Raw genomic sequence first — 27396 nt, 5'->3', positions numbered from 1 at the left:
ACCCTCCCTAATTTTTATAATGGAAGATACTAGAGTATGTTTGCAAATTGCTGGGAGTGATCTAGTGGAGAGGGACAGAATAAGGGTGCAGGAAGGAGCATAACTGAAGGGGCAGAGGCCCTGCTAAGGCAAGTAGAAGCGGGGGGGGGAGGCCAACACTCTTGGGGAAGGACTAGACTTTAATAGACTTAGGGACCCTGCTTCCACTGCAGAGGGATGAGGAAAAGGAGGAGGAGAGGTGACAGGCTCTGGCACCTTTGTAGAGCCGGTCATGGAGACGTCAGCAAGTTCCTGAGTAGTGGCTTCTGTTTCACAGGAAAGCAGGAGCCCAGATCCTCTGCACAAAGGGGAGATAGGAAGAAGGAAGAGGGTTGAGAATGGAGGAGCCTGGTCCCTGAGGAGGGAAGAGAGGGCTTACCTAGAAATACACAGCGCCATGGCTATGCAGTATTGGGGCCCCTGGAGGGTAGCCATCTTGAACGTTTAGTGGCACCTCTCTGTGGGATTAGAGATTTTGCTCCAGCGATCCTTACCTTTAGGTGTAGGCTCAGGGAAGGTGGGAGCATTCTGGGGTTGCCAGGAAGGGGAGACAGAGGGCGGAAAGGGCACCATGCTTATGCTGGGCCATGGAGTTTCAGAGAAGCTAAGAAGAACCCAAAGACAGGAGGGGAAAGATGGCAAAAAGGAACTGCATTAGCGGCACACTGGACCTGAGGCCCTTTCTTCCCCAGGGCATCAAAGCAGGGGAGCTGCAGGTATAGTCAGAGTAAAACTCCCAATTCATGATTTCGGAGATAAGAGATTTCTGGCAAACGCAAAATCCGTGTGTGAAGAAGGAAGGGAATTCTGACTCCTGCTACAACGTGGATGAACCGTGGGGACCCTACGTGGAGTGACACAAGCCAGACACAGAGGACAAACGCGGTTTGATTTCAGTTCGATGAGGTACCTAGAGTCGTTAGATTCCTAGAGGTGGAAAGTAGAGGGGTGGCTGCCAGGTGCTGGGGGTGGGGGGAGCGGAGGGATGGGGAGTTAGGCTTGAGCGGGGACAGAGTGTTAGTTGGGGAAGATGAAAGGGGTTCTGGAGATGGATGGTGGGGATGGCCGCCAACACTGCATGTACTTAATGCCACAGAACTGTATACTCAAAGACAGTTAAGGATGGTCAGTTTTATGTGATGTGTATTTCACCACAGTAAAAAAAAAAAAAAAAAAAATTGCACTTGTGACTCTAGGGGGTGTGGCTGAGGTAAAGGTCCCCAGCAATGGCGTGGCTCTAGAAGCTTGCAGCGGTACAGGTCGTGAGAATGGTGACAGGGCTGGGGTGGAGAGGGAGGCTGTGGTCCAGGTGCTGCAGTCTCCCCTGAGGAAGGGGCCTGATGGGAAGGCTGGGGAGGGGCCGGTGGATGAGCATCAGGGGAGCCAGCTTGACGGGAGGGCCGGGGGACCGTCTGCACGTTGTGATTGGAAGTGAGGAGGACGCCCAGTCTGCCTTGGCTCTGTCATTTGAAGGGGGTGAGAGAAGCCAGAGTGCCAGGTGAGAGGTGGCAGGAAGCTTTGGGGGAAGCCAAACATCGGTTAAGTCAAGGAAGCAGAGGGAACTGTCTAAGAAAGACTAAGAATGTTGGGCGCCCCTGGGCTGCAGCAGGAGGAAAGGGGAGATAATGGTTGGGGAGCACTTGGTGCAACAGGGATTTCGAGTTTCAAAGATCTGCTTGACGTTAGCCGCGATCTTCTGGTGCCGAAGTGTTGAACCAGGGTATTTGAGGCACAATGACACGTATCAGATCCCCTGGAAGAGGGTCAGAGCTCAGGGCTACTGTCATCTGGAAGGCTCGGCTTCAAGGCCTGGCAGTGGAAGGGATTCAGAAGGTGTGGTGAATTCTGTGGTGCCCAGAGGGCTAGAGGTGGGCCTCCAGAGGGCTTCCACTCTCCCAAGAAGCTCAGACGGGGAGTCAGAGACAACACAGTGCCCCAGAGAGCGAAACCAGGAATCTCTTTGCCACCCTGACTCAGGCTGACATGCCCATTTTATGGGTGGGGAAACTCGGGTGTTGTGGGGCAAAGGCTTTTCTCAGGCCAGGCGGGGAGCGAAATTCAGATATCTGTTTTCTACGCCTCTGCGGCCAATCTGCTAGCTTAGGCTCCCCAGTGCGTAATGGAGTAGGCCCTGGAGCTGCCCTATAGGACTGGCAGTAGAGGAGGGATGGGCAGGGAAACAGTTCATGAAAGGAGAGAGGGTGGGAATAGGATGAAGGAATGAACGGGAGAGGCCAGGTGGACACCAGACTGTTTCAATGTCCCTGGATCAGCCCTGGAGGCTCTGGCCACTTTCCCTCCTCCTCTGCAGAAAGATCAAAGGCTCTGTGCCTGTGGGCGGACCAGCTCAGCTCTAACACCAGGTCATTCTGAAAAAGGGATGGAAGGGAAAGCAGCCTGATCTGCTAACCCTGAGAGCAGTGTGAGCCTGCAGAAACCAGCTCCTTTCCCTCCTGGCTGGAGATCTAAAAACTGAATTTAAATGCAGGGAAACCTCTTCCAGGGGGCTCTTCAACAGTGGCCCACAGCATTCAGGACAGCGACACTTAGGGAACTTCATATTGCTAAAAGGGCTGCTTTTAGGCAATCATGATACGAATATTCTATGCACATTGAAAATGCAACAGAGCTGTGGCCGAGATAGATTTTTACAATCTTAATGCCCTTCAACTTTGAGCAGCCTCTAGAGTTCTTGAATTTTTGGACCGTCCCTTGGTTTATCTGGTTTAACCTAGATCCTGCAGCACTCAGGGGTGGGGTGGGGTGGGGTGGAGAGCCACAGGGGGTGCCCTGTCTTGGAGCCACCTCAACCCCATGTCTCAGGGATGAACTGGACCAGGGCCCCCTCCCCCATTCTTTCTCTGTTTCATAAGCTTTCCAAATTCCTTTGGGTATATCTGAAAAAATTCGGGGCGGGGTGGAAGTTGTAGAACCTTTCCAGGATACAGGTGTTGGGATCCAGGCACCCTGGAATCATCCTGGGTCCCTTGGTGACCGTCTGGCAGATACTAAGCCCACCGTGTACCCCCCACCCGGTGGTGATGCCTGGGAGCTCCTTTCTTTTCAGGAGCTAGATGCTTCCGGTCCCATCCTCCAGCCATGTGTTCTGGGCTGCATTGTGTCTCTCTCTCCCAAATTCATATGTTGAACTCCTAATCCCCAGGACCTCATAATGTGATTGTATTTGGAGACAGGGTCTTGAAAGTGGTAATTAAGAGGAGGTCACTAGGGTGGGCTCTAATCCTGTATGACTGGTGTCTCTATTAGAAGAGGAGATCAGGACACAGAGACACAAAGGGAAGGCCATGTGAAAACAGAGGGAGAAGACGGCCGTCTATAAGCCAAGGAGAGAGACCTCAGAAAAGACCAACCCTGCTGGCAGCTTGATCTTAGATTTTAGCCTCCAGAACTATGAGAAAATTAATTTCTGTGGTTTGTATCAACCAGTCTGTGGTACTCTGTTATTCCGGCACACAAGGAAACTCTGGTACACCCTATTAAGTGGGCAAAGGGGCTGTTGCTTGGTACACACCTCTTTCTAGGAACCATGGGTGGGACGTGTAGCCTGGGAGAGCTATCTGAATGGAGCTTTGTGTGGAAGGAGACACGTTCTTCCTTGACCCTCTGATCCCTCCTGAACACTTATTTGCAAGAAGGTGGTATGGACAAGGTCACGGTCAAGGGCACATATCCTCCTTTTCCCGGTGCCTCCTGTCCAGTTCTATGAGATGGGAAGGGATGAAGGGCTGTCCTATTGCCGAAGTCCTTACATTTTAGATCCCTTTAAAAAATACAAACGAAAAACGTAGCCTGTGAAGCCCCATAAAGGAACACAGGCTTTCTACAGCAGAGCTCAGGAATCTGAGAGCGGCCACAGACACACGTGGTCTGTGGCTGAGCCTATGGGGTGCGAATGATTTCACACGAGAATATAAGTTTCGGGGCTGGACCCGAGGAGGGGCCTGAGCCCCTGGGGAGACAGGGTGGCCGTCCTCAGCCTCAATAACCTAGCTGCCTTGTCATCACTGCAGCTGGCGGCTGTCCAAGCCCGGGGCCAAGTAATGACTAACTGAGCTTCCTCCGGGAGGGCGGAAACAGTTAAACTCCTGTGACAGCTGCAATCACTTAGGCGTGGTTTTCTCGTCTGACTTGGGCTGCACAAGATCCTGGGCCAAGGGGCAGAGGAAGGACAGCTTGGGCGCCAGAGCCTTCCAGATGGCTGAGTTGGATCTGATGGCTCCAGGGCCCCTGCCCGGGATCACTGCTCACCCTCTGGCCACTGTCAGCCCAGACTCTGGGTCGGGCAGCCCGGCCGAAGAAGAGGACATGGGCTCCCCGGGGAGCTCTCAGGGGGAGACGGAGGGACAGGGCAGCGGCTCTGCAGGGCAGGGGGATCCTGACGGCAAGGGGGAGGCGGAGATCCTGTGTGACTTCTGCCTCGGGACTGCCAGGGTGAAGGCGGTGAAGTCCTGCCTGACCTGCATGGTGAATTATTGCGAGGAGCACCTGCGGCCTCACCAGGAGAACAGCAAACTGCACAGCCACCAGCTGACCGAGCCTGTGAAGGACCAGGACCTGCGCACCTGCCCTGCCCACCACAGCCCCCTGGTCGCCTTCTGCCGCCCTGATGGCCAGTGCATTTGCCAGGAGTGTGGCCAGGACGAGCACAAGGGCCACGTCTCGGTCTCCTTGGACGCTGCCCGGAGGGACAAGGAGGTGAGTGCTGGGGTCCATCCAGGGGAGGGAGGTGGGGAGATGGCATGCCTGGGGAGAGGCTGGGCCACCACCACAGCTCCTGGGGCTCCCGACTTCACTTCTGTGCTCTGAGTCCTGACAAGGACTTTAGCCTTAGTACCTAGCTGTGCATCCAGGGTAAATATCTGTTGCACTTGGCTTTGGAAACTGAAGTGGGTCCCTCTGCTCCCATCGCCATCTGGCTGTCCCTATACTATCCCCATGTGTGTCTGTGTCACCTCACACTTGCTAGTTTCCTGTCTGTCATTCAGCTTTCGGTGATGGATGCATGTTTGGGTGCGGGATACAGGAATTCTGGGGCTTAGGGCAGTGACGTCTCCTTCTGGCTGGATCTGTGCGGCAATTAATGAAATGTAAGCCTTGGCAGAAATTCAAGAGAAAAAAGTCAAACCTTTCACCTAATGTGTGGCAATTAATGAAATGTAAGCCTTGGCAGAAATGCAAGAGAAAAAAGTCAAACCTCTCACCTAATTTCTCTTTTTCCCCTTTACCCCAAATGGGAAACCGGCAGAAAGGGCTCCTTTGGAGACAATCCGGTGTGAAATCCGAGAGGTTGAGAGACGCTAAGGTAGCCTAGAATTGGACACTTAACCTCCAGGTACAATGTCAAGGACTGCTTAACATCGGGAAAATAGAAGTTCCTCATCAGATGGAGGTCCCAGGAGGGACTAAGAAACACCATGCTCAGAGCCTGTAATTTTATTCCCATCAGATAGGGAAACTGTTTCCAGAACAACCAGCTTTTCTTTGCCTTACAGCGGACAGCATGGGGAAGTTCTGGGAGTGGATTTAGCTACTATGTATTCTTTGTTTCTCATACTTAGACTTTTTAGGAGTCCTTTTTTTTCCCCTCAGTAGGGCAGTGCAGTTGACTTTTCTCCCACATTCGTTATCCCTCATCCTGCTGTCAGCTCCCTGTTTGCGCTGCACAGGGAGGGAACCCCACAACTCCTTGGTCCAATGTTCCTGGGTAGCAGAGGGAAGGGCTTTCTGGGAAGGGCACTTTACTTGCCAGGCCCTCCTCCATGTCCTTTCTTAGGCACAGATTTTATCCAGTGTTAGTGGCCATTGTTCTGGAAAGCTCTGTATTCCAGATGCCAATGAGTCACCATTCCCAGTGCAGGGAGCCACTTGCCAACTGCTTCCAGTGTTTCCGGCATCAGGGAAATGTCCTGTCAGGAAAGCAGTTTGCTGTCACTCAGTGTAATACTCTTCCATAACCATGGAGAGGCTCGTATCAACAGACGGGTCAAAAGGAAAACTCTGGACAGAGTTGAGCAAAATGGTCCTGGTTGAGCACTGCCTTGTGCCAAATGCTTTCTGTGGATTTCCTCATTCAGATAACTCTCATTCCTCAGATAACTCTACGGGGTGGCAATTCTTTTTATCTTCACATTGTGCCCAACTCAAACACACAACTAAGTCATGGAGTGAGGAATGGAAGCTTTTGGAAAGCCACCCTACCTAGGGAACGTGAGTGAAGGACCCCAAGATGACAATATTATAACTTTACTTTTTTTTTTTTTTTTGGTACCAAATTCCTGCCACACATATAATAGAGATACGAAGACAGTGTACTGCTGTTCTCTTTGGGTATAATATCTGAATGTTACTATGTTTAACTGGAAAAATCTTTGTATATACATGTTGAAAAGCAATCTCCAGCAAACGCTGCAATAGATCATTTCAGGGAAAGGTCTCCCTCTAGCCTGGATCCCCCCCACCTCCTTCCTCAGACAAACACCACTATCTCTACTCTCTTTTGTTTTCTTTCAGACGCTTTGTGTCTATGACAGCGTGGATACAATATGAATTTTAAACAGAGTTAGGGCGATTGTAATTCCGAGCAGGAAGAGTTATGTAGAGCCTATCTGGCACCCTAAGTTCAGGCATCCTCGGGGAGAGCTGTGTAGGTTAAAGTAAAAAACTGGGTAAGGGGCCCCAGAGCAATTTTTGGTGTTGAAAAGCAATCATGGTTACAGGTACAATCCAACAGCCCCATACCCCAGATATTTGATGAGGACCCCAGTTCAAAATCTCCGCCCTTCTGCTCTAAGAGAGCTCTCACCATTTCTCTCCTATGTCCTTGTTTTCGGCTCAGAGAGCAAGTTTCCTTCCTAAGTGCAGCCACACTCTAGGGGGCTCCGCCAAATCTTAGGAGCAAAAGATTTCTCAGCAAGGAGCCCAAGAGACCAGCCTAGAAGACACGGTGGCTTGATGAACCCGCAAATGCCCCTAGGATTATTTTGAAAGCTTTACTGGGCATAAGGAAGGCTCCAGAAGCCTTGTGTCCCCTTCAGCTAGCCCCAGCCTGCTGGAGTCACTCACTGAAGGTCACTTTGGATCGTGTTAAGGGCTAATTACCTAAGCAGGCATGTTGTTGTAGGAAAGTGTAAATGGCAGGGTCAGTCACAAGGACACAAAGCAGCTAAGATCCTGCATCAGATCCACAGAGCCACTTCCTTCTCAGTTAACCAAGGGAGGCCCTCCTGAAGCTTCTCTGGTCTCTAGCTATGCCAGTGGGCAAAACTCTGGATTTTGGAGGGTGGGTGCTCTTTGATATGTGTTCTATCCTGCTGGTCTGCCAGATCCTGTGTCTTCCTGATGGGGACTTCTCCCCGTCCCGGGCCAGCTTTCTAAGGCCCCTTTTTTTTTTTTTTTTTTTTTTTTTAATATTTTTATTTATTTGTTTGACAGAGAGACAGCCAGTGAGATAGGGAACACAAGCAGGGGGAGTGGGAGAGGAAAAAGCGGACTCCCAGCGGAGCAGGGAGCCGGATGTAGGGCTCGATCCCAGGACGCTGGGATCACGCCCTGAACCAAAGGGAGATGCTTAATGACTGAGCCACCCAGGTGCCCCAGGCCCGTTTGCCTTTAAGATCAGCTGGCCTTGCTGTGTATGTGTGCGCTCGTATGCAATGCCTGATAAAACTTGGACTCCTTTGGCCATTTCCTTGTTTGTTCTTTTTTTTTTTTTTTTTTTTAAGATTTTTTAATTTATTTATTCGACAGAGATAGAGACAGCCAGCGAGAGAGGGAACACAAGCAGGGGGAGTGGGAGAGGAAGAAGCAGGCTCATACAGGAAGAGCCTGATGTGGGGCTCGATCCCATAATGTCGGGATCACGCCCTGAGCTGAAGGCAGACGCTTAACCTCTGTGCCACCCAGGCGCCCCTCCTTGTTTGTTCTGACCCCGGTTCTTTCCTGTTCTGCCTCAAGCTTATCAGACACCATTGATTGCTTCCAGTGGGCTCAGTGTGAGACCACACTGCCTGTCCTCAGGGAGCTTGGACTCCAACAAGGAAGCCAAGGCAACTTCCACAGCTCCCTGGAGTGCCAAAGGGCTGAGGCAACAGAACTGCTACATGGTCCAGGAGGGAGCTGTCAGCAGGAGAGAGGGCAGGGAAGGTTCTTGGAGGTGGGAAGATCTGTCTTAGATCATGGGTCCACTAGTGACAGGCCATGTTATATTCACGCTCAGCATCGGTTCCAGAAGGTTCAGGACTGGAAGCGGCCTGGGAACACCGTCTCCTTGTAGAGCAGGAGCCAAGTTTCTGCAAGCCACAGGTATTCATGCATCTCTGGAGAACAGTTAACCAGCACTGTTCATAGCCTATTTGCTGGTGGGCACAACATGGATGGCTCGAGGGCACCCAGGAAAAGAATTTCTTCTAGAAATTCTGAGGAACGCCTTGAACTTGGTATTACATAACTTGTTTTTTTCTTGCACATTCTACCAGACTGTATGTCTTTCCAGAGCAGGGAGGGTGTCCGATTTGACTGCACTGGCATGTGGTAGGTTCTAGACCAATTGGCTGAGGAATGAAGTCCGCCCAGGTGGAGCTCTAGCCTACCAAATGCACTCCCCAGAAGGGCGACCATCGAGCGGATGGAAATACAGAGGAACCTGGACTGCCCGGAATTTTCTCTCTTCTCCTTCCCTCTGCTCTTGCTATTTGCATCTCTAACCCCAAGTCTGACCCCTAACCTCTGGGTACCACCTTCCCCTGTAGATAGAAGCAAGAACAATTATGTTAACGCATTCCTGTGGCCCCTGCACCAGAGGAGAAGCTCAATGATTTGACAGAGATCAGATGGCCAGCAATGGCAGGCCTTCACACCCCAAATATTGTACCTTTTGACACTTGTCATTACCTTGCTGAAGCAGGACCCTCCATGCCCTTCAATACAGGGCTGTCTGCACTCATTGGCACCACTGTCCCGCTTTCGTGCCGACTCCGTCCACCCTGGCCTGAGACGTGTGTATGGCTGACATCATGGGAAACCCTAAAGCCAGAGCCTGAGGCACCCTGTCATTTTCTAGGAACAGGAATAACTGGAGATACAGATCTCCCAAAGTGGCCCCACCTTTTGTAGTAATCCGGAGTGCCTTCCCTTGGGGTGACTCACTCCGAGAAGTCCCATTAGGTACTCAGGAGTCCTTTTCTCCTTTTATGGCAATCTGCAGGCAAGGGAGAGCGCCCCCTCCCTGGCTACTCTGTGGGAGTCTCCCCGTGCCTCTGGATCCTGCTGGGGCTGCCCGTGCCCCTTGCCAGGGTGTGTTGGATTGTGGCCTTCACCAGCTTTAAACAAGCACTCACGTTTCCCCCCTTTCCCCCCCTTCTCCCCCTTCCAGCACTGCCCCTAAATAGGCCAGACCCCCCCCACTCCCAAGTAGGTTTCAGGGGTGGGGGCGTGAGTCACCGGGCTCCCTCAGCTCCATGTCAGCACCCCAGATCTGAGCAAAACAAAACGAAACAAAGTTACCTGCTTTCTGCAGTGTGGTGAGGCCTTGGCCTGCCTGGGCTACCCTCCCTGGGGGGCCTGGAACTCCCCCCAGGCTTTGGTGGGAAAAAGCAGAGGACATTGATGCCGTCTGAGTTCCCTTAGGGTGCAAACATGCTGCTTCCGTTGCTGATAAAACCTACTGAAAGCATTTAAAGCTAGTCTTTTCTTTTTTTGCTGACTCATGCCCTGAGAGGGCCTCTGAGGGCTGCAAAGTTTTAGGCTTCGGGCCTTGGCACACTTCTTGGCAGAAAGTGTTTCGGGAGCCTCCGGAGGGAAGCGTGAAGAAGGCAGTGGGGTCAGAGCAGGCAAACCTGAGGGTCTCAGGCCGCCACTTGCCCAGACCGGAGGGATAGCCTGCCTCCAGGAGCGATGAGCGTGTGATGGAAAGCAGCCATGGTAGTGACGTGGTTGTGGAATGTAGGTGAGGTTCAGTGGCGTGAGGTCCAGAGCTGATGACCAAGAAAGAATTCTTCAGACGTCCTTGGTGCAAAATGGTGGTTTTATTAAAGCCCGGGGACAGGACCCGAGGGCAAAATGAGCTGCTGCCCTGGGACCTTGAAGAGTGGTGATTATACACTTGGGAATTGGGGGGAGTAAGGAAAAGGAAGGTTTCAAAAGAACTTTCACGTGCTAAAGAGGACAGACCTCCTGGATACCAGAGTCCTTGCCATTGTCAAGTTAAGGTTGTTTTCCCCCCTAGCAAGGTATTAACATTAAGACAGTTGCAAGATCCCTGGGAAAGTGTAACACCTGTTCCACCCTGGAGTGGGAGGTCGGGGGGAGGTTGTGGGGTTTAAGCTATGCTTTGTCTTCAGCCAGCCTTCTGCTCCCTCATCAGTAGCAATAACCTGGAAGAAGGGCCCCCATGATGGCTGACATTGCTGGACCACACACAGTGTGCCAGCTACTGGAGCAAATTCGAATTAATGCACGCTATCTCATTCAGTCCTCACAAAACCCCTTGGGTTGGGTGCTTTAGTTAGCCCATTTTGCAGGTGAAGAAATGGAAGTCTGGAGACGTTAAGTAGATTTTTCCAAAGGAGCAGCTGCTAAGTAGAAAAGCTGGCGTCCCCACCCTTTGCTCCAGCTCGTATTCCTTGTTAGGTTATTTTGGGGGCAGCGTGGCTGGGCTGAACTCCACTGTTGAACTGTGTGACCTAGATTGGGTAGCTTGATTGCGTCATCTGTGAAATGGGGATATTGGTACTTAGCTAACATGGGTATGGTCAGGGTGATAGGAGATACATCTAAATGCTGGAGGTGATGACCAGCGCAGCGCAACGTAAGTTCTTATGGTAGTTTAAGCTGATTTGTGCCGAGTTCAGCCCCAGGAGGCTCTGGCACACAGCTGACCCTTCCTGTCCATTTAGGACCCTCCTGGCTGGCTTCTGAGGCAGCTCCCAAGGTCAGATTCTCCTTTCCACGCCAGAAGGGCGGATAGCGCCATCGCTCTTGCGGACATTCTGTGTGCACTCCTTAATGCCGTTCTTCCCTCTTCTTAGGCTGAGCTTCGGGACACCCAGTTAGAGCTGGAACGGAAACTCAGGTTGAATGAAAACGCCATCGCCAGGCTCCAAGCCAATCACAAATCCGTTTTGGTAAGGCTTCTCTGGGTCCCCGGCCGCACATCAGCACACCTGGCCACTGCTGCAGGCTCAGCCAGGCCTATCGGGGGTTGTGGGACACGGGGTCGCAGGCCCAGCCTCTGTGTCCATGGGCTCCTTGGGATTTCCTGGCAAATGAGAATTGTAGGTAGAGATATGAGCGGCTACACCATGGGGTGGCCTCACCGCACTGTCGGCTTTTGCTATGAAATTTAGTTTCAAAACTGGCAAGTGATTTACTTTGTCATGATACAGAATAGGAGCAAGGTTCGTCCTGTAATAACAGCATTCCTGGTTTTACATTGTACGTCGCATATGCTTTTTTGGCCAGGAGAAAGGAGCATGGGGGGGCATGCAGGGGGACCTGGCTAGAACTCCAGGAATCAGGCAGAGTCTGGGCTTCTCTTACCCTAGGAGGGTGTTTTGCATGTGAGTGTCACCAGTCCTATGACTTGGCAGCAAGAAAAAAGAGTGGAGAACTGCTTGATTAGTGGATGGTAACTTGATAAGGCCAATGGTGTGCCAGGCTACTTGGTTTTAGTCTCTCTGGTTTATGGCCACTTAATTCTAACTGGACCCAAACAGTTCCACAAATACTTCTCATTAGTGGAAAGCCAAACTATCACTCAGAAAGGAATGCAGAACACCTAAGTTATGGTAGTGAATCAGCAGCAGCACCTTTGCATAGCATGCATGATTCTGTCCACCCATCCGTCCATCCGTCCATCTTTCCATCTACCTATCTTTCCATCCATCCATCCATCCATCCATCCATCCATCCATCCACCTATCTTTCCATCCATCCATCCATCCATCCATCCATCCATCCATCCATCCATCCACCTATCTATCCATCCATCCATCCATCCATCCATCCATCCATGTATCCATCTTTCCATATACCTATCTTTCCATCCATCCATCCATCCATCCATCCATCCATCCATCTTTCCATCTATCCATCTTTCCACCCATTCATTCATCCACCTATCCATCCATCCATCCATCCATCCATCCATCCACCCACCTTTCCATCCATCCATTCATCCATCCATATCTGATACATGTATCCATTTCAACTGAATTTCCTCCTTCTCAGTGTTTACAACTAACTAGCTGTGAAAGATCAACGCCTCTTTTGCACCCACATCACCTTATGAAAAGAAGAAAAATAATTGTCACTTTAAAGTCTTAAAACCCTTCAGAGATTGTGGATTTCCAGGCTCTTGATAATCTAGAGAACCACATGGAACAGCCTGCCTTTTTTCTAGCCCTTTATTTTTCAGACACTTTGATCCCTACACAGCTTTTCTCATAATTGTGAGACACAATAGCCAACATGTACAAGGGACATGAACACACAGAGAGATGACAAAACTTGTCTGGGACAACCAGACTGATGAAACAGGAACCTGGGATTGTTGCTCCCTCAACCTAAGACATTCAGGACATTTACGGGCATATGCACCATCCTCAGTCTCGTTAAACTATCAACTTCCATACTTTGACATCCTTGTGGCCCCTTCTCTCTTTAGTCTTTGTTTGTCATTATTTGGGGAGTAAAGAATATCCTTTGCATATTCCATTTACATGGAAGGAACAAGTATTTCTCCATGAAACAGTTTAGGAATGAGAGGTCACATTTGACAGCGGAAGAGTCAATCCGCCAGCATCAATTGAAGCCTCCTTCCATCACCCTTCCTCAGGAGGGCCTTGGTGGAAGAGGGGATTTGAACCCTGAAGTCTTTCGTTAGACTCCTGCTTCTCAGCCTCATGGCATTGTCCTTCTGTGAGAAACTTGTGATTGCAGGATGCATGTCAGCAAGAAACTCACAGGGCATTTTTGAAGAACAAGATTTATTACGCAAAGGTCCTGGAAGGCACAGAACACCGCCCGAGGGCCACACAGCCACTCTGCGAGGTCGCAGCTAGAGAGGGTGGGAGAAAGTACAGACCTGGGGTCTGCCTTTATTGGGGTTGAAGCTGGGTGTCTAGGGTTTCATGGGTTCATTCTCAGTTGGCTTATTTAAAGCATGAGAGCAGGAATTCTGGCTCGGAAAGAGGCAGGGTCACTCAAGGGGTCAGATATCTAGATCCCCCCAGGGAATTCTGAAAGAGGGAGCTTCCTGGGTGGGGGTGGCCCGATTCCTTATCCAGTTGTGTTGCTCTTAGCTGTGTCACACAGCCGGCAATGTGTTTATCCCAGATGGATGTCTTTTGAAATGGATGCTTCAGGGATGACAAATTTAATGTTGGGCACTTACATGATGGCTGCTGTTCTCCGTGGGCTCTTCTCAGTCTGGGCTTGAGGAATTTGGGGAAGATCTCCCATCTGCCTTCTTAGTCCCCATTACCAGCTCATTTTATTTTCAGTTCTGTTCAGCTGCCCCAACCTTGAGGAAGCCAACAAGCAATGGGGCAGTTGGCACGAAAATGACAATGTAGAGAGGCTCTAGCCATCTCCCCGCCCCCAGTAAAGATGCCCCTTGCTACCTTTCTCCTCTTTCTTCTTCACTTGCCAGTTAGATTGAAGACTGGGCCGCCACTAAGCATTCTTGTGGGCTTGCAATCCTGAGCACTGGTCGAGCGAGGTCTCCAGTCAAGCAGAGGTCCTCCTACCTGGCATCATAATTTCTTCCCATCTCCTTCCAAACCTTAAGCCTTCCACACGCCCTGGTCCCAGAGTACCATCCTTTCTGAGTCCTTTCCTTTCTAGGCCCCCCTTATTCTCCTCCTTCCCTCCCCATCTTTCCTGCCAGGGAACAGAGGTGCCCTAGCAGCCTCAGCCTCTGAGGTATCTGTTGTTTGAGCTCTCTGTGGATGCCCAGGGCTGGCCCTTGCTCTCGGGAGGAGCAACAGTAAAGAGCACCCGGAGGGGTTGCTCAGATTGCTCTCAGATGGGATCGATGTGGGTGGGACAATTGGGGAGACCGAGGTAGGCAAAGAACAAAATCTGGGCTGTAGAATGAGGTGAAGGGAGTATGAGCAAAGGAAAGTGTGTCCAAGACGGTTAGATGAAGTTTAAGCTGGACAGTGTCAGAGGGAGCTGTCAGCACCGGCCCTTAAGAACCACCAAAGGACAGAGGGAAGCATTTACACCTGGATTGATGTTATAAACGTGATATTGACTGAAGGCAGGTATACAGGATGTCCATCCTGTGAAAGGGCAGAGTACACACACACGTGCATAAATGCCATCAGGCAAACCCTTAGTGTATGACACGGACTTTGCTTTGTATTTTGTTTGGACAACGCATTCGTCCTGCACACTCTTAGGTGCCGTGGCCACCTACCCACACCCTAAACATTTGTGCCTGATAGAGACACCCTACGCTTAGACGTGCTTTCAGTTCTGATGGACTCGGTGGGCAGCTTAACCTGACGTCAGAAAATGCCGAGAAAGTGAAATCACGCTGCTGATTTGTACAAAGAAGTCAAATTATTGATGTCCCGCAAGAAAGATAGTTATGGGGGTGGGGATGAAAGATAGCTATCGAGTATACTGAATACATGCATCTCCCTGGCAGGAGAATTGATTTCAAACACTTGAATCGTAACACCAGACTGTCAGAGCTGCCGGGGCTCAGAGAGCATCAAATATATGAGAAACGAAGTTGATGATGGCGCATTTAGTAAATTCACCCTGGAGTGTAAATCCTTTTTTTTTTTTTTTCAGGACCCCAGGATTCATATGAGAATAAAATCTTCCTTTTAGATTTTATTTATTTATTTATTTATTTACTTACTTATTTATTTGGTGGGGGGAGGGAGGGCACTGGTGGGGAGGAGGGGCAGCAGGAGAGGGAGAAGCAGGCTCCCTGCTGATCAGGGAGCCCAACGTGGGGCTTGATCCCAGGACCCTGGGATCATGACCTGAGCCGAACGCAGATGCTTAACCGACTGAGCCAGCCAGGCACCCCCAAAATCTTCCTTTTACAATAGAAAATTGCTCCCTAACTTACGGGTTCCTAGGGTTCACAGTCCTCTGTGCTGAGCTTCGAGAATGTTGCATGCCTGGCTCACGTTTTCTTCACTGCACCTTCCCTCCCCAGCTGTCGGTGTCAGAGGTGAAGGTGGTGGTCGAAGAGCAGTTTGGGGAGCTGCTCGCTGCCATGAGGAAGGCCCAGGCCGATGTGATGCTCTTGTTGGAGGAGAAGGAGCAGGCCGCTCTGAGCCAGGCCAACGGCATCAAGACGCACCTGGAGCACAGGGGTGCGCAGATGGAGAAGAGCAGGCAGGAGCTGGAGAGGATTGCTGCCATCAGCAACACCGTCCTGTTCCTGGAGGTGAGGAGGGGAGGGCTCAAGGGGTCAAGGCAGAGGCATCCAGGCCACTAGGGCCAGGGAGCACCCTCACTTGGCTGGGCCTGTAGCAGATGTGGGACATGTGGGAATGGAACTGCTCTTTGAATAATGGGGTGCATGGGGGGCCGCGGGGACAGAGAGAAGCAGGTTTTAGCAGAATACAGGAATACTGGAGGGGAAGGCCAGCCTTTCTAGAGTGGGAGGCTGGAACCAGGTCATGGGAGGTAAGTCATGTCCAAAGAGAGAGAACGGCCTATGTACAGGTAGAGAGGTTTGAGAGAGCAGGACTGATTTGGGGAATAAGGCGCTTTCACAAGGATGGGGCGTGGGCTGCTGGGCACTTAGGGATGGAGGTGAGGCTGGCTGGGCCAGGCAGGCATCTGGCTGTGAGAGACCTGTGTCCTTCTGCATGAAGTCATGGATGGACGCCGGTGGAGGGTTTCAGGTAGGGGAATGAGGAGCTGAGGTCGGTGTGCCTGGCAGGGGTGAGGCTAGACTCCTCTTGCCTTTCAGAGAGGGCCATGTGTGGTGGTTGATTGAAGAAGACCCAGTGGAGGAGACGTTTCATTACAGGGCAATTCATTATACACTAAGCCACATTAAGGCCAGATATGAAGGACATGTAATCTTGCAGGGATCGGGTATAAATCCCGTCATTCCAGATCTGTCACTAGATAGCTGTGTAGTTATTAACCAAGTCACTTCAACTTTCTGGGTCTCAGATTCCTCGTTTATCAGACAATCAGGTCGGAGTCAATAGCTTTCTTTCTTTTTTTTTTTTTTTAAGATTATTTATTTGAGACAGAGAGCACGAGCGGCAGGGAGCGGCAGGCAGAGGGAGAGGGAGAAGCAGACGCCCCGCTGAGCAGGGAGCCTGATACCGGGCTCAATCCCAGGACCCCTTGGATCATGACCTGAGCCGAAGGCAGACACTTAACCGACTGAGCCACCCAGGGGCTCCCAGAGTCAATAACTTTCAAGGCTCCTTCAGCTCTAATATCCCTAAATACAAATAATTTTTCTTGATTGCCCTTTTGAAAAATTTCCCCTCTACTTACAACAAACATAAATGTTTATTATGAAAAAACACTTGGAAAACACAGGGAAAGATGAAGGAAAACTGTCATTCTTACTGCTACCACCTGAAAACAACCATTGTTACCCCTTTAATGAGAGAAAGAAAAGCAGGCAGAGAATGACAGACAAAAATACTCACAAGAATGTCCCTCTTTCAGTCCCTTCCCTTGCTTTTCAATATCAAAACAAAATATGAATAAATACTTGGCTTTCCACATCCTGAGTTCCGCCAAAGAGGACATAAATAATTTTTCTTTTTTTTCTCCTTTTAGGACTTGAGCTTGAAAACTTTAATATGTATATATTTTTGTGTAAGATAACTTCTTTACGTAGAAAAGTAATGTCTTTTTCTCCAAATTGTGAGCCAGTGGAAATGACATGTATGGAATAACCCATTTCCACCCCCCACTGATATAAAATACCACTTTCCTCATGTATGGCTCTGAATCTATATACTATGTTAAAATGTTTATCTTTGCGGCGCCTGGGTGGCTCAGTTGCTTAAACTCAGGTCATGATCCTGGAATCCTAGGGTCCCTGCTCAGTGGGGAGTCCGCTTCTCCCCCAGACCCTTCCCCTCTCATGCTCTCTTTCTCATTCTCTTACTCTCTCTCAAATAAATAAGTCTTTAAAAAAAACAAATAAAATGTTTATCTTTCTATCAACTCTCTGGGTTGGCCTTTTTCTTCTCTTCCATTAATCTGTCTAGCTTTTTTGGTACAACTTTCTTTCCATTATTGTTTTCTGCCATATCCAGTCGGCCCTGCAATGCTCTGGCTGAGTTTGGATGTTGATACTGTGTTGCATCTGAAAGCAGCCTTTCCTGATCACTGACTTGTTTTGAAGCTTAAGCAACTTCATCTGATGATCTACCCGAAAGCACTTTTCAGACTCTAATGAGCACAGTGCAACAATTAGAGAGAGTTTGTATATCCGATTGAACTCAAAGGCAAAGGCACCATTCCTGCCTGAGGACCTGTTCATGGGTCTTCCTAGCGTTGCACCTGCTTCTCCACTCCTCCCTTCCATACCGTGACTTGTGTTTAAATTCTAAAAAAGAGGGGTGCCTGGGTGGCTTAGTCGATTAAGCATCTGCCTTCGGCTCGGGGCATGATCCCAGAGGCCTGGGATCAAGCCCCACGTTGGGCTTCCTGCTCAGGGGGAAGTCTGCTTCTCCCCACCCCCATGCTTTCTCTCTCCCAAGTACATAAATAAAATCTTTTTTAAAAATTCTAAAAAAAAAAAAAAAAAAGAAGAAGTCCGGAAGGAATGAAAGTTGCAGGAATGTTACTGTTGCTATTTGGACTGTTAGCAAAGAAAGTGTTCTTGTTCTTGGTCCCTAGTCTGGGAGGTACATTGGAGCTGTTCGTAGGCATCTAGTGTCTCTTGATTTTAATTTTAATTTTTAAATTTTTTTGCGTGTGTCTCTTGATTTTTATTTTTAGTTTTCTATGTTTATTTTTTGTGTGTGTCTCTTGATTTTTAAAAGCCCACTTTCCCAGTTTAAAAAAACACAAAACTTTCTATGTTGTTAGGTCCTGAGCTAGACATGTTACTTATGCCCTCTTTGTGATGGCCACGTTACCATCAACCCATTTTACAGAGGCAGGAAGTAAGGTAATGAGAGCAGTCGGGTTTCAGAAATTCAGAAATGAAGGCAAGTTCTGCCCTGTTTCCTCTCCTGCAGGAGTACTGCAAGTTTAAGAACACTGAGGGCAATGCCTTCCCTAGTGTTTACATCGGGCTCAAGGACAAGCTCTCAGGCATTCGCAGGGTCATCACCGACTCCATGGCGCACTTAATCCAGTTGCTGCAGAACTACAAGGAGAAGCTCCAGGATTTCTGCAAGGAAGGTAAGGAAAGCTGTCTGGGCCAGGCGCTATGGTATGTGTGTTTCTCAGAGTGTCAGAGAGCCAGGGGAGGGAGGGCGAAATCAGGGGGAATGGCTCATTTGCAAAGCCATCCTTTGGCCAGGCCGGTGGCTAACGGACACTCACCTTGATGATCTTAGTTTATGATTGAGACCCAGAGAATTTGAGCTAGTTACATCCTGCAGTTGGCTCCGATTTCTCTGACTAGTTCCTCAGGTTGCTAACGCTTGTACCTTTAAGTGAAGTCCAAGTCAGTTTGGGATCACTCTCCAGCGTATTTTGTTTCAGCCATGGAGAAATCATCCACTGAGCGTGAGTCTCTCTGACATGACTAGAGTCCAGCACTTTCTATCCCCCCGGGGAGCCCAGGGGAGAGCGGCTGGGAAGTCCTGCTTCTTAGGCTCTCCTGACGACCTGGACAGGTATGCATTCATAACTCTCTGATTTTCTAGAGGAGTGTGGTATCAGCACTCAAGTGTCTGCTGTTGTGGAGCGCAAGTATTGGACCTCAAAACCCGAGCCCAGCACCAGGCAACAGTTCCTCCAATGTAAGTTGCAAACAGCGTCCCTTACTCACTTACTGATGTCAGCGTAATGCTCGTTGGAGCAAGAGCACTGTCTGTCCTGTAAGTTTCAGGCTCTTGCAACCTCGGGTCTATCCCTAAATGGGATATTTAATTTTTAATTTTTATTTTTACTTTTCACGTTTGAGACCATTTCAGACTTACAAAGGCACTGACAAAACAGGACAGAATTCTTGTATACCTTTCATCGGACTTCCCTGAACATTAACACTTTATATAACTACGGTACGTCGACCAAAGCCAGGAAAAGAACATCGCTACACTACTAGTAACTAATCTATAGAATTATCCAAGGGTTTCACCAAGCGTGCCAACCAATGTCCTTTTTCTGCCCCAAGTCTGATCCGGGATCACAGATGTTTCCCTGTCTCCTTAGTCTCCCCCCACCCTGGGTCCTGTCCCTTAGTCTGTCCTTTATGAGCTTGGCACTTTGGAAGCTCCTGGCTAGTTACCAGATGACTCCTTTTTAAGTCTGGCTTGGCCTGAACTGCGTAGCCCATTGTCCTGTCATTATGTGGTATTGAGCTGATGTGTTGCCTGTTTTAAAACACCATGTTTCCGAACAGACTTAACCAGTTCACATGCTGTCATCTCCCAGGAGGGGCAGGACTTCATCTGTGCAGTTGAGGCTCATTTTTATGACATTTGGCAAACTAATCTTTTTGGAACGTGTCGTTGAATCCAGTTACTGCTTGTTTTCTGAGGGTGACCACTGATTGGCTAACTGCTGGATCTCCTTTTTCTCCAGTTTTTGGAGCCTCAGGTTCCGAGGTCTGTTTCCTGTTTTTGCCACAGCTCCTACTTTTTCTCAGGACCTTTTCACTCTCACATAAATTTCCTTTATTTATTCTTTCCTACTTCGTGCCAGAAGCATATCTGTATTTTTTATAAACAGATATAATACATGACACCAAACACCCTTTATTCTTGACATTAAGATAAAAATGAAATGTATCCTATTATAATCTATCTTCTTTGGTATTACAGAGGTCTTTTTTCATACCCAATATCAACTTTGTCATTTTGGGTATTGTTATGAACTTCAAGCCTTTTATAGACTCGGGTTGTTTGACCTGTCAAAGTCACATGGCTCAAGTTGCCAACTTGACCAGTGGGAGCCACTCTTTCTCCTTTAAAGCTTTTTTTTTTAAATTTTTTTAAAAAGATTTTATTTATTTGACAGAGGTAGAGACAGCCAGCAAGAGAGGGAACACAAGCAGGGGGAGTGGGAGAGGAAGAAGCAAGGCTCCCAGCAGAGGAGCCTGATGTGGGGCTCGATCCCAGAACGCCGGGATCACGCCCTGAGCCGAAGGCAGATGCTTAACCGCTGTGCCACCCAGGTGCCCCTAAAGTTTTTTTTTTTTAAATTAGATTTATGTATTTATTTTATTTTATTTTTTATTTTTTTTAAAAGCTTTTTATTTATTTATTTATTTGACAGAGATAGAGACAGCCAGCGAGAGAGGGAACACAAGCAGGGGGAGTGGGAGAGGAAGAAGCAGGCTCATAGTGGAGGAGCCTGATGCGGGGCTCGATCCCATAACGCCGGGATCACGCCCTGAGCCGAAGGCAGACGCTTAACCGCTGTGCCACCCAGGCGCCCCATATTTTATTTCATTTTTTTAAAGATTTTATTTATTTATTTGGCAGAGATAGAGACAGCCAGCGAGAGAGGGAACACAAGCAGGGAGAGTGGGAGAGGAAGAAGCAGGCTCATAGTGGAGGAGCCTGATGCGGGGCTCGATCCCATAATGCTGGGATCACGCCCTGAGCCGAAGGCAGACGCTTAACCACTGTGCCACCCAGGCGCCCCTATGTATTTATTGTAGAGAGAGAGCAGGGGAGGGGTGGAAGGAGAGGGAGAGAGAGAGAGAGTCCCAAGCCGACTCCCTGCTGAGCACGGAGCTTGATGCCTGGCTGATCCCAGAACCCTGAGATCATGACCTGAGCCGAAATCAAGTGTCACCGCTCGGAACCGATTGAGCCACCCAGGCGCCTGCCACTCTTTCTTCTTTAGACATTGACATTCTGCCCTTGTAATTCGGAAAACTATCGTTGCCTCCTGGAGCTAACAGAATATTCCAGACCCACTCTGATTTTCTGGTCCCAAGACATAGAGTCACCTCCTCGCCAAGAAGTCCTGGGTCCCCTTCGCTGAGAAGAATATTATTGTTCACTCTCTGGATGCTAAGGATTGCCAAAGGAGTTGGTCGGTCAGAGTCTGCTGCTGATGCTGTTGGGAACTTTTAGGAACACAGAGCCGCAGATAGTTTTAAAAATATGCCTTTTTTCAGGTGCCTGGGTGGCTCAGTTGGTCAGGCGTCTGACTCTTGATTTCAGCTCAGGTCATGATCTCTCAGGATCATGAGATCGAGGCCCGCATTGGGCTCCCCGATTGGTGGGGAGTCTGCTTCTCTTTCTCTCCTTCTCCCTGTGACCCTGCACCATTCGTGCCTGTGCTCTCTCTCTAAAATAAATAAATAAATCTTTAAAAAAAATGCCTTTTTAAAACACATTTGTTGGGATGTTATTGACAGATCACTTTGTATCAGTTTCAGGTGCACAATGTAATGATTTGACATATACCTGTATTGCGAAATGATCGCCGCCATAAGTTTGGTTAGCACCCATCACCTCACATAGTTACAAAATTCGCTTTTTCTTATGATGAGAACTTTTGAGATCTGCTCTCTTAGCAACTTTTGTTAACTATAGTCACCATGCTATACATCACATCGCCTGGACTTATCTTAGAGCTGGAACTTTGTACCTTTGACTGCCTTCAAAAGTATGGAATGCTTCACAAATTTGCATGTCACCCGTGTATATGGACTGTGCCAATTTCTGCATCATTCCCATTTTAGTATATATGTGAGCACCTCTATGCCTTTTTATGGTCCTCAGTTCACATTCATTTTTCCTTTTTTTGTTTTTAAGATGTTATTATTTATTTTAAGAGAGAGAGAGAGTGCTGGAGAGGAGAGCAGATGGAGAGGGAGAGAGAGAGAATCTCAAGCAGATTCCACGCAGAGCCCAAAACAGGGCTCAATCTCATGACCCTGAGACCATGACCTGAGCCGAAATCAAGAGTCGGACAGTCAACCGACTGAGCCACTCAGGTGCCCCTTCATTTTTCCTTTTAACTTAGATTGTTGTGTCCTTTTTATCCTTCTAAAGTGGTCTCATTGCCTACTAAGAATTTCCCTTACCAAAAAAAAAAAAAAAAAATTTCCCTTACCTAGACACCAAGGAGTTGGGAAAACTCTGGGTTAATCTCAAACAATTTTTTATATTAATGGATTTTAAATTGGCTCAAATATGCTAATTCATTGTGAAATAAATACTGGACATCTTCTCTGAGCTAGAAGCCCATGATCGAGTCCCATGTGAACTGTGGAGTTTTATCAATTAGAAGGAAGACAGGCATGAAACAAACACATAAATAAATAGATTATACACATTGTGCAGAGTACCATGACGCTTCAGAAGCCAGAGGGCTCTGAGAGAAAGTGGTGGCAAGTCACGGAGGGCCTCTTTGAGGACACGAACCCTTAGCTACAATATGAAAGGATCAGTAGGAATCCCCCAGACTCAGGTTAGGGCGATGATGATGTCACAGAGAGAATGGTCTATGCTAAAGCCCTTAGTGGGCTCAGCGTTGCATGTTTCTGAGGCCAGGATGGCTGGACCACGGCCATGAAGGGCCAGAGGGAAGAAGACAAAGCTGGAGACACGGGCAAGTCATGCAGCCTGGGGTGAGAGGTCACTGCTTTATTCTGTGGGCAAGAGGCACCATCCAAGGTCTTGAAGCTGGGGTGACATGATTTACCTTAGCCTACACCCTGAAACATGCTGCACGGCTCTGTGGTGGACAAGGGGTAGAAGGGGGTCAAGACAGAGCAGCATGGCATGGTTCTGGACTAGATTGGGGGTGAAGCAGTGGTTTGGACAGAAGTGGGATCTACTGGGCTTGAGGCTGTCTGTGTGTGGGGGGGAGGGTGAGGATGGGGGCAAAGAAATTTCCAAAATAACTTTAGTGTGACTCAAGCGACAGGGTGCATGGAGGTGCCATTATGTTTTTATTCTCTGGGATTGGGAAGAGAATGTGTTTAAGGGAATTTTTGAGAGTTTACCATGCTAAATATTGGTCAAATTCAAAAAAAAAAAAAAGAAAAGAAAAGAAAAGAAAGACTCAAGTGTGGGAATGTGAGTGCCTATTTCCACAAGCCCTTGCCAACACCGAGAAGAATAGTGCCCGGCTTTCAATACATATTTGTCGAGTGAATGAATGATGAAATCAGTGGGTTTTATTTCTTGATTCAGTTCCGCAAATCACACGGTCAATGCCAAGCAATTTGAACTTCAGAAAGGAAGGAAATGGAGTGACTTGTGTTCTTCGTTCTCTGGTTTTCTCCCACCTCTTTTCGGGGGGGCGGGGAGCAGCTTCTGGAGGTAAACAGAGCAGAGGAGAGAGATGTTTTCTCAGACCTGGGAGGCAGGCTCGGTTGGAAGTGTTCTGTCTGGAGCAGCTGTCCGTCCCTGACCTGCCTCCCTGCCCTTCCTCCGTATCCCCCTCAGATGCGTGCGACATCTCCTTCGACCCGGACACGGCGCACAGGTATCTCCGGCTGCAGGAGGACAATCGCAAGGTCACCAACACCACGCCCTGGGAGCATCCCTACCCGGACCTCCCCAGCAGATTCGTGCACTGGCGGCAGGTGCTGTCCCCCCAGAGCCTGTACCTGCACAGATACTATTTCGAGGTAGAGATCTCCGGGGCGGGCACCTACGTTGGCCTGACGTGCAAAGGCATCGACCGGAAAGGGGAGGAGCGCAATGGTTGCATTTCTGGAAACAACTTCTCCTGGAGCCTCCACTGGAACGGGAAGGAGTTCACAGCCTGGCACAGCGACACGGAAACCCCGCTCAAAGCCAGCCCTTTCCGGAGGCTGGGGATCTACGTGGACTTTCCGGGGGGGATCCTCTCCTTCTATGGGGTAGAGCCCGATGCCATGACTCTGATTCACAAGTTTGAGTGCAAGTTTTCAGAGCCGGTCTACCCTGCCTTCTGGCTTTCCAAGAAGGAAAATGCCATCCGGGTCGTGGATCTGGGGGAGGAGCCTGAGAAGCCAATGCCAGCTTCCGCCGAGGCTGCTCCCTAGATGCCAGACTCTTGCTGGCCACAAAGACCGGGCAGCAGCCTGCATCTTAAGGGGGACTTGGGGATGGAAAGGTCTGCCGGTGGTAGTGGGCTTTAGGAATCCCGTGGGTCCCTGCGCAAGGAGAGAGGTCTCTGGCTTTTCCGTTTTGCTCCCTGCTGTGTTGTTCTCTATGTTATAGCACTCCCTAGGCACCGACACCCCGTTTCTCATCTTCTAGTGATATTCTCCTGTCTGCTCAGGTGAATGTCACACTGTGTCCAGGCTGGGTGATCAGGAATCTTCAGATCAATCAGAAAGACGGCAGGCTAATTAGAACCAATTACAAACTCTATTTTGCATTGCCTGCCCCCCGCACACTGTTCTGGATGCTGCGTGGCCATTGACTTCACCTTCACAGCAACCCCCTGGGGGTCGAGGCTCCTATCATCCTCATTTTGAAGATGGGGAAACTTTGGTCCCCGGGGGGATCAGTGAACTTGCTCAAAGTCATTGCGCTCCCATGGTGGGCGAGTGGCAGAGCTGGGATTTGAACCTGGGTAGGCTGATGTGGAGATTTTAACCGCTACGCCATGCTGCCCTCCTCATTCCATCGTGGGTGTTGTGTGTAAGGGAATAAGCTACGTGATGACCTCCTCGTCATGGACATTGAGTCTCTTAAACCCTCAGTGTCTTTGCGCCCACTCCGTCTGGCTGGGCCATGCAGCGGAGACCTCAGTACCTCACACGGCAGCTCATCCTGTTTTTGGATACTGAAGATGATACGAAATGTCTTTCCGGTGTCTGAGTCTTAGTCCTCATGACCTCTGCGGAGGGTCTCACCTCGTGATGTGGACTTGCCTGATTCCTCATTCAGAGGACAGTCCTTCAGGGGGCACCTGGGTGGCTCAGATGGTTAAGCATCTGCCTTCGGCTCAGGTCATGATCTTGGGGTCCTGGGATCCAGCCCCACCTCAGGCTCTCAGCTGAGCAGGGAGTCTGCCTCTCCCTCTGCTGGTGCTCTCTCTGTCTCTCTCCCTTTCAAATGAATAAATAAAATCTTAAAAAAAAAAAAAGTACAGTCCTTCAAATATTTGCAGGCAGTTCTCCTGCACATCCTTCAGGAAAGTAGTCTTGTTTCCATGCTGCATTTCCCACTTTTCTTCGTAACTTCTGGGTCTTTCCCTGGGAACTGTGTCAGGCAAGGCTCTTCCTCGTACGGTCTGATGGTCCTTTCTCAAGAGTATGTTTCTTTACGTCGCTTGTCTTGTTTCCAGAGACCCCATCCTCTATTCGTATCCAAGGATTTATACTGTGTAGGATTTGAATTTTTTATTGGATTTTTTTAAATTCGATTTTTATTGAGTTATTTTTTTACTTGGATTTTAAATTTCATTGCATCATTGCTGCTTGCTGAGATACTTTTGATTCATGATTCCACATCCAATAGATGAGGACTCCTTCCTAGCCTGGTGTCACCTACAGAGTGGGTAAACTTTTCTTCTGAAGTGTTAGTCATGTTGATACATACCGATGAGGGGAGGGACAAATATGGAATCTGGCAGCCCCCAGTCGATACCTTTTGGGTTTAGTTATTCAATAAGTTACACTTTGGTAAAACTATACTAAGGTACCCCACTTTTAGCCCTTTATCCCCAGACACCAGGAAGAACTTTTCCAAAGGGAGAAATCAAGACATGTCTAGAAATGTCTGCATTTCCTTGCTCGGTCTGTCCCACAATGCTCTCAAAAGACAAACTGAGGCCAGCTTGGCCTGCCTTGTCTTTTATTGAACCGCTGTGGGTTATCGGCCCTGGCTGCTTTATTTTCTAAATGCTCACCAACCGCTCGATTCAACCATTTTAGGATTCCTCTGCCGTGAGTTAACATCAAGTTGATGAGTCTGTTGTTTCCAGAACCTACCTTATTTTTCTTTTTAAAAATTAAGACAGTTTTGTATGTCCCCATCCTCTACCACTTTTCCTAATTTCTCCAAGATTACTGCCTGGCCTTTGGTCATATTGATAAACAGTGCCAGTGTCGTGAGATGTGGTTGGGTTAGGTCAGAATGCCTGAGCTCTTACAAAGGGACCCTTTGGGTGTCTCCTTCAGCAACTGGAACTTCCTTTCCCTGCCAGCTCCTTTCATTCATTCAATTTCAGTGTCAACACTTTGTGATTGTAGAGTCAGAACGTAGTTTTAGACACTACGTAATTCATTCTTGTCTCCACAGGTTGAAGTCCAAGTGCATACGGCATTCTTTTCCAGGAATGTTATGGAACCTGAGCAAATTCCCAAGTCCTCCCAAGGTTCATGATGGAATGAGGAGATAGGAATTTTGGCCCAGTCGTGGAACAACCTTTATTTCTCTAACCTGGTTCAGCATGGTTTTGGAGTGACTGTCCTCAAATCAAATTGGTTCAACACATGTAGCATTTATAACATGCAAGCCACTATGCTAGGCACTAAGTGCCCAGAACATAACTAGCTGTACCTTTTGATCACAAGAAGTTGATTCATATTTTTATTTTACTTGTTATTATTATTTATTTTTAGAGAGAGATCAGGGGGAGAGGGGCAGAGGGAGAGTGAGAGAGATAATCTTTTTTTTTTTTAAAGATTTTATTTATTTATTCAACAGAGATAGTGACAGCTGGCGAGAAAGGGAACACAAGCAGGGGGAGTGGGAGAGGAAGAAGCAGGCTCACAGCAGAGGAGCCTGATGTGGGGCTCGATCCCACAACGCTGGGATCACGCCCTGAGCCGAAGGCAGACGCTTAACCGCTGTGCCACCCAGGCGCCCCGAGAGAGAGAATCCTAAGCAGGCTCCACGCTCAGCACAGAGCCCAATGCGGGACTCAGTCTCACAACCCTGAGACTCACAACCCTGAGACTGTGACCTGAGTCGAAATCAAGAGTTAGATGCTTCACCAACTATTCGGGGCACCTGGGTGGCTCAGTTGGTTAAGCATCTGCCTTCGGCTCAGGTCATGATCTCAGGGTCCTGGGATCGAGTCCTGCATCGGGCTCCCTGCTCAGCGGGGAGTCTGCTTCTCCCTCTCCCTCTGTGGCTCCTTCTGCTTGTGTTCTCTCTCTCTCTTTCTGTCAAATAAATAAATAAAATGTTAGAAAAAATAGTTGTTAAACATATTTTTTAAAAAAGAATCTACTATTCAAGGGGCACTTGGCTGGCTCAGTCAGTGGAGCATGTGATTCTTGGTCTCAGGGTTGTGAGT

At 49.0% G+C, this 27396-nt stretch overlaps 1 protein-coding gene across 1 annotated transcript; it reads left to right on the top strand.

Moving 5' to 3' along the window:
- Positions 1–4005: 4005 nt before the first annotated feature.
- On the top strand, positions 4006–26759 carry TRIM16 (tripartite motif containing 16). The gene is made up of 6 exons (XM_011235593.3): positions 4006–4755; positions 11085–11180; positions 15239–15472; positions 18255–18420; positions 18891–18986; positions 23601–26759. The coding sequence occupies exons 1-6, from the start codon at positions 4255–4257 to the stop codon at positions 24182–24184; spliced, it is 1677 nt and encodes a 558-aa protein (XP_011233895.1). The 5' UTR covers positions 4006–4254; the 3' UTR covers positions 24185–26759.
- Positions 26760–27396: the final 637 nt, after the last annotated feature.

Source organism: Ailuropoda melanoleuca, chromosome 17 (assembly GCF_002007445.2).
Source record: "Ailuropoda melanoleuca isolate Jingjing chromosome 17, ASM200744v2, whole genome shotgun sequence".
Taxonomy (NCBI): domain Eukaryota; kingdom Metazoa; phylum Chordata; class Mammalia; order Carnivora; family Ursidae; genus Ailuropoda; species Ailuropoda melanoleuca.
Note: the sequence above shows the minus strand (reverse complement) of the source record. Positions and strands in the feature narration are given on the sequence as shown.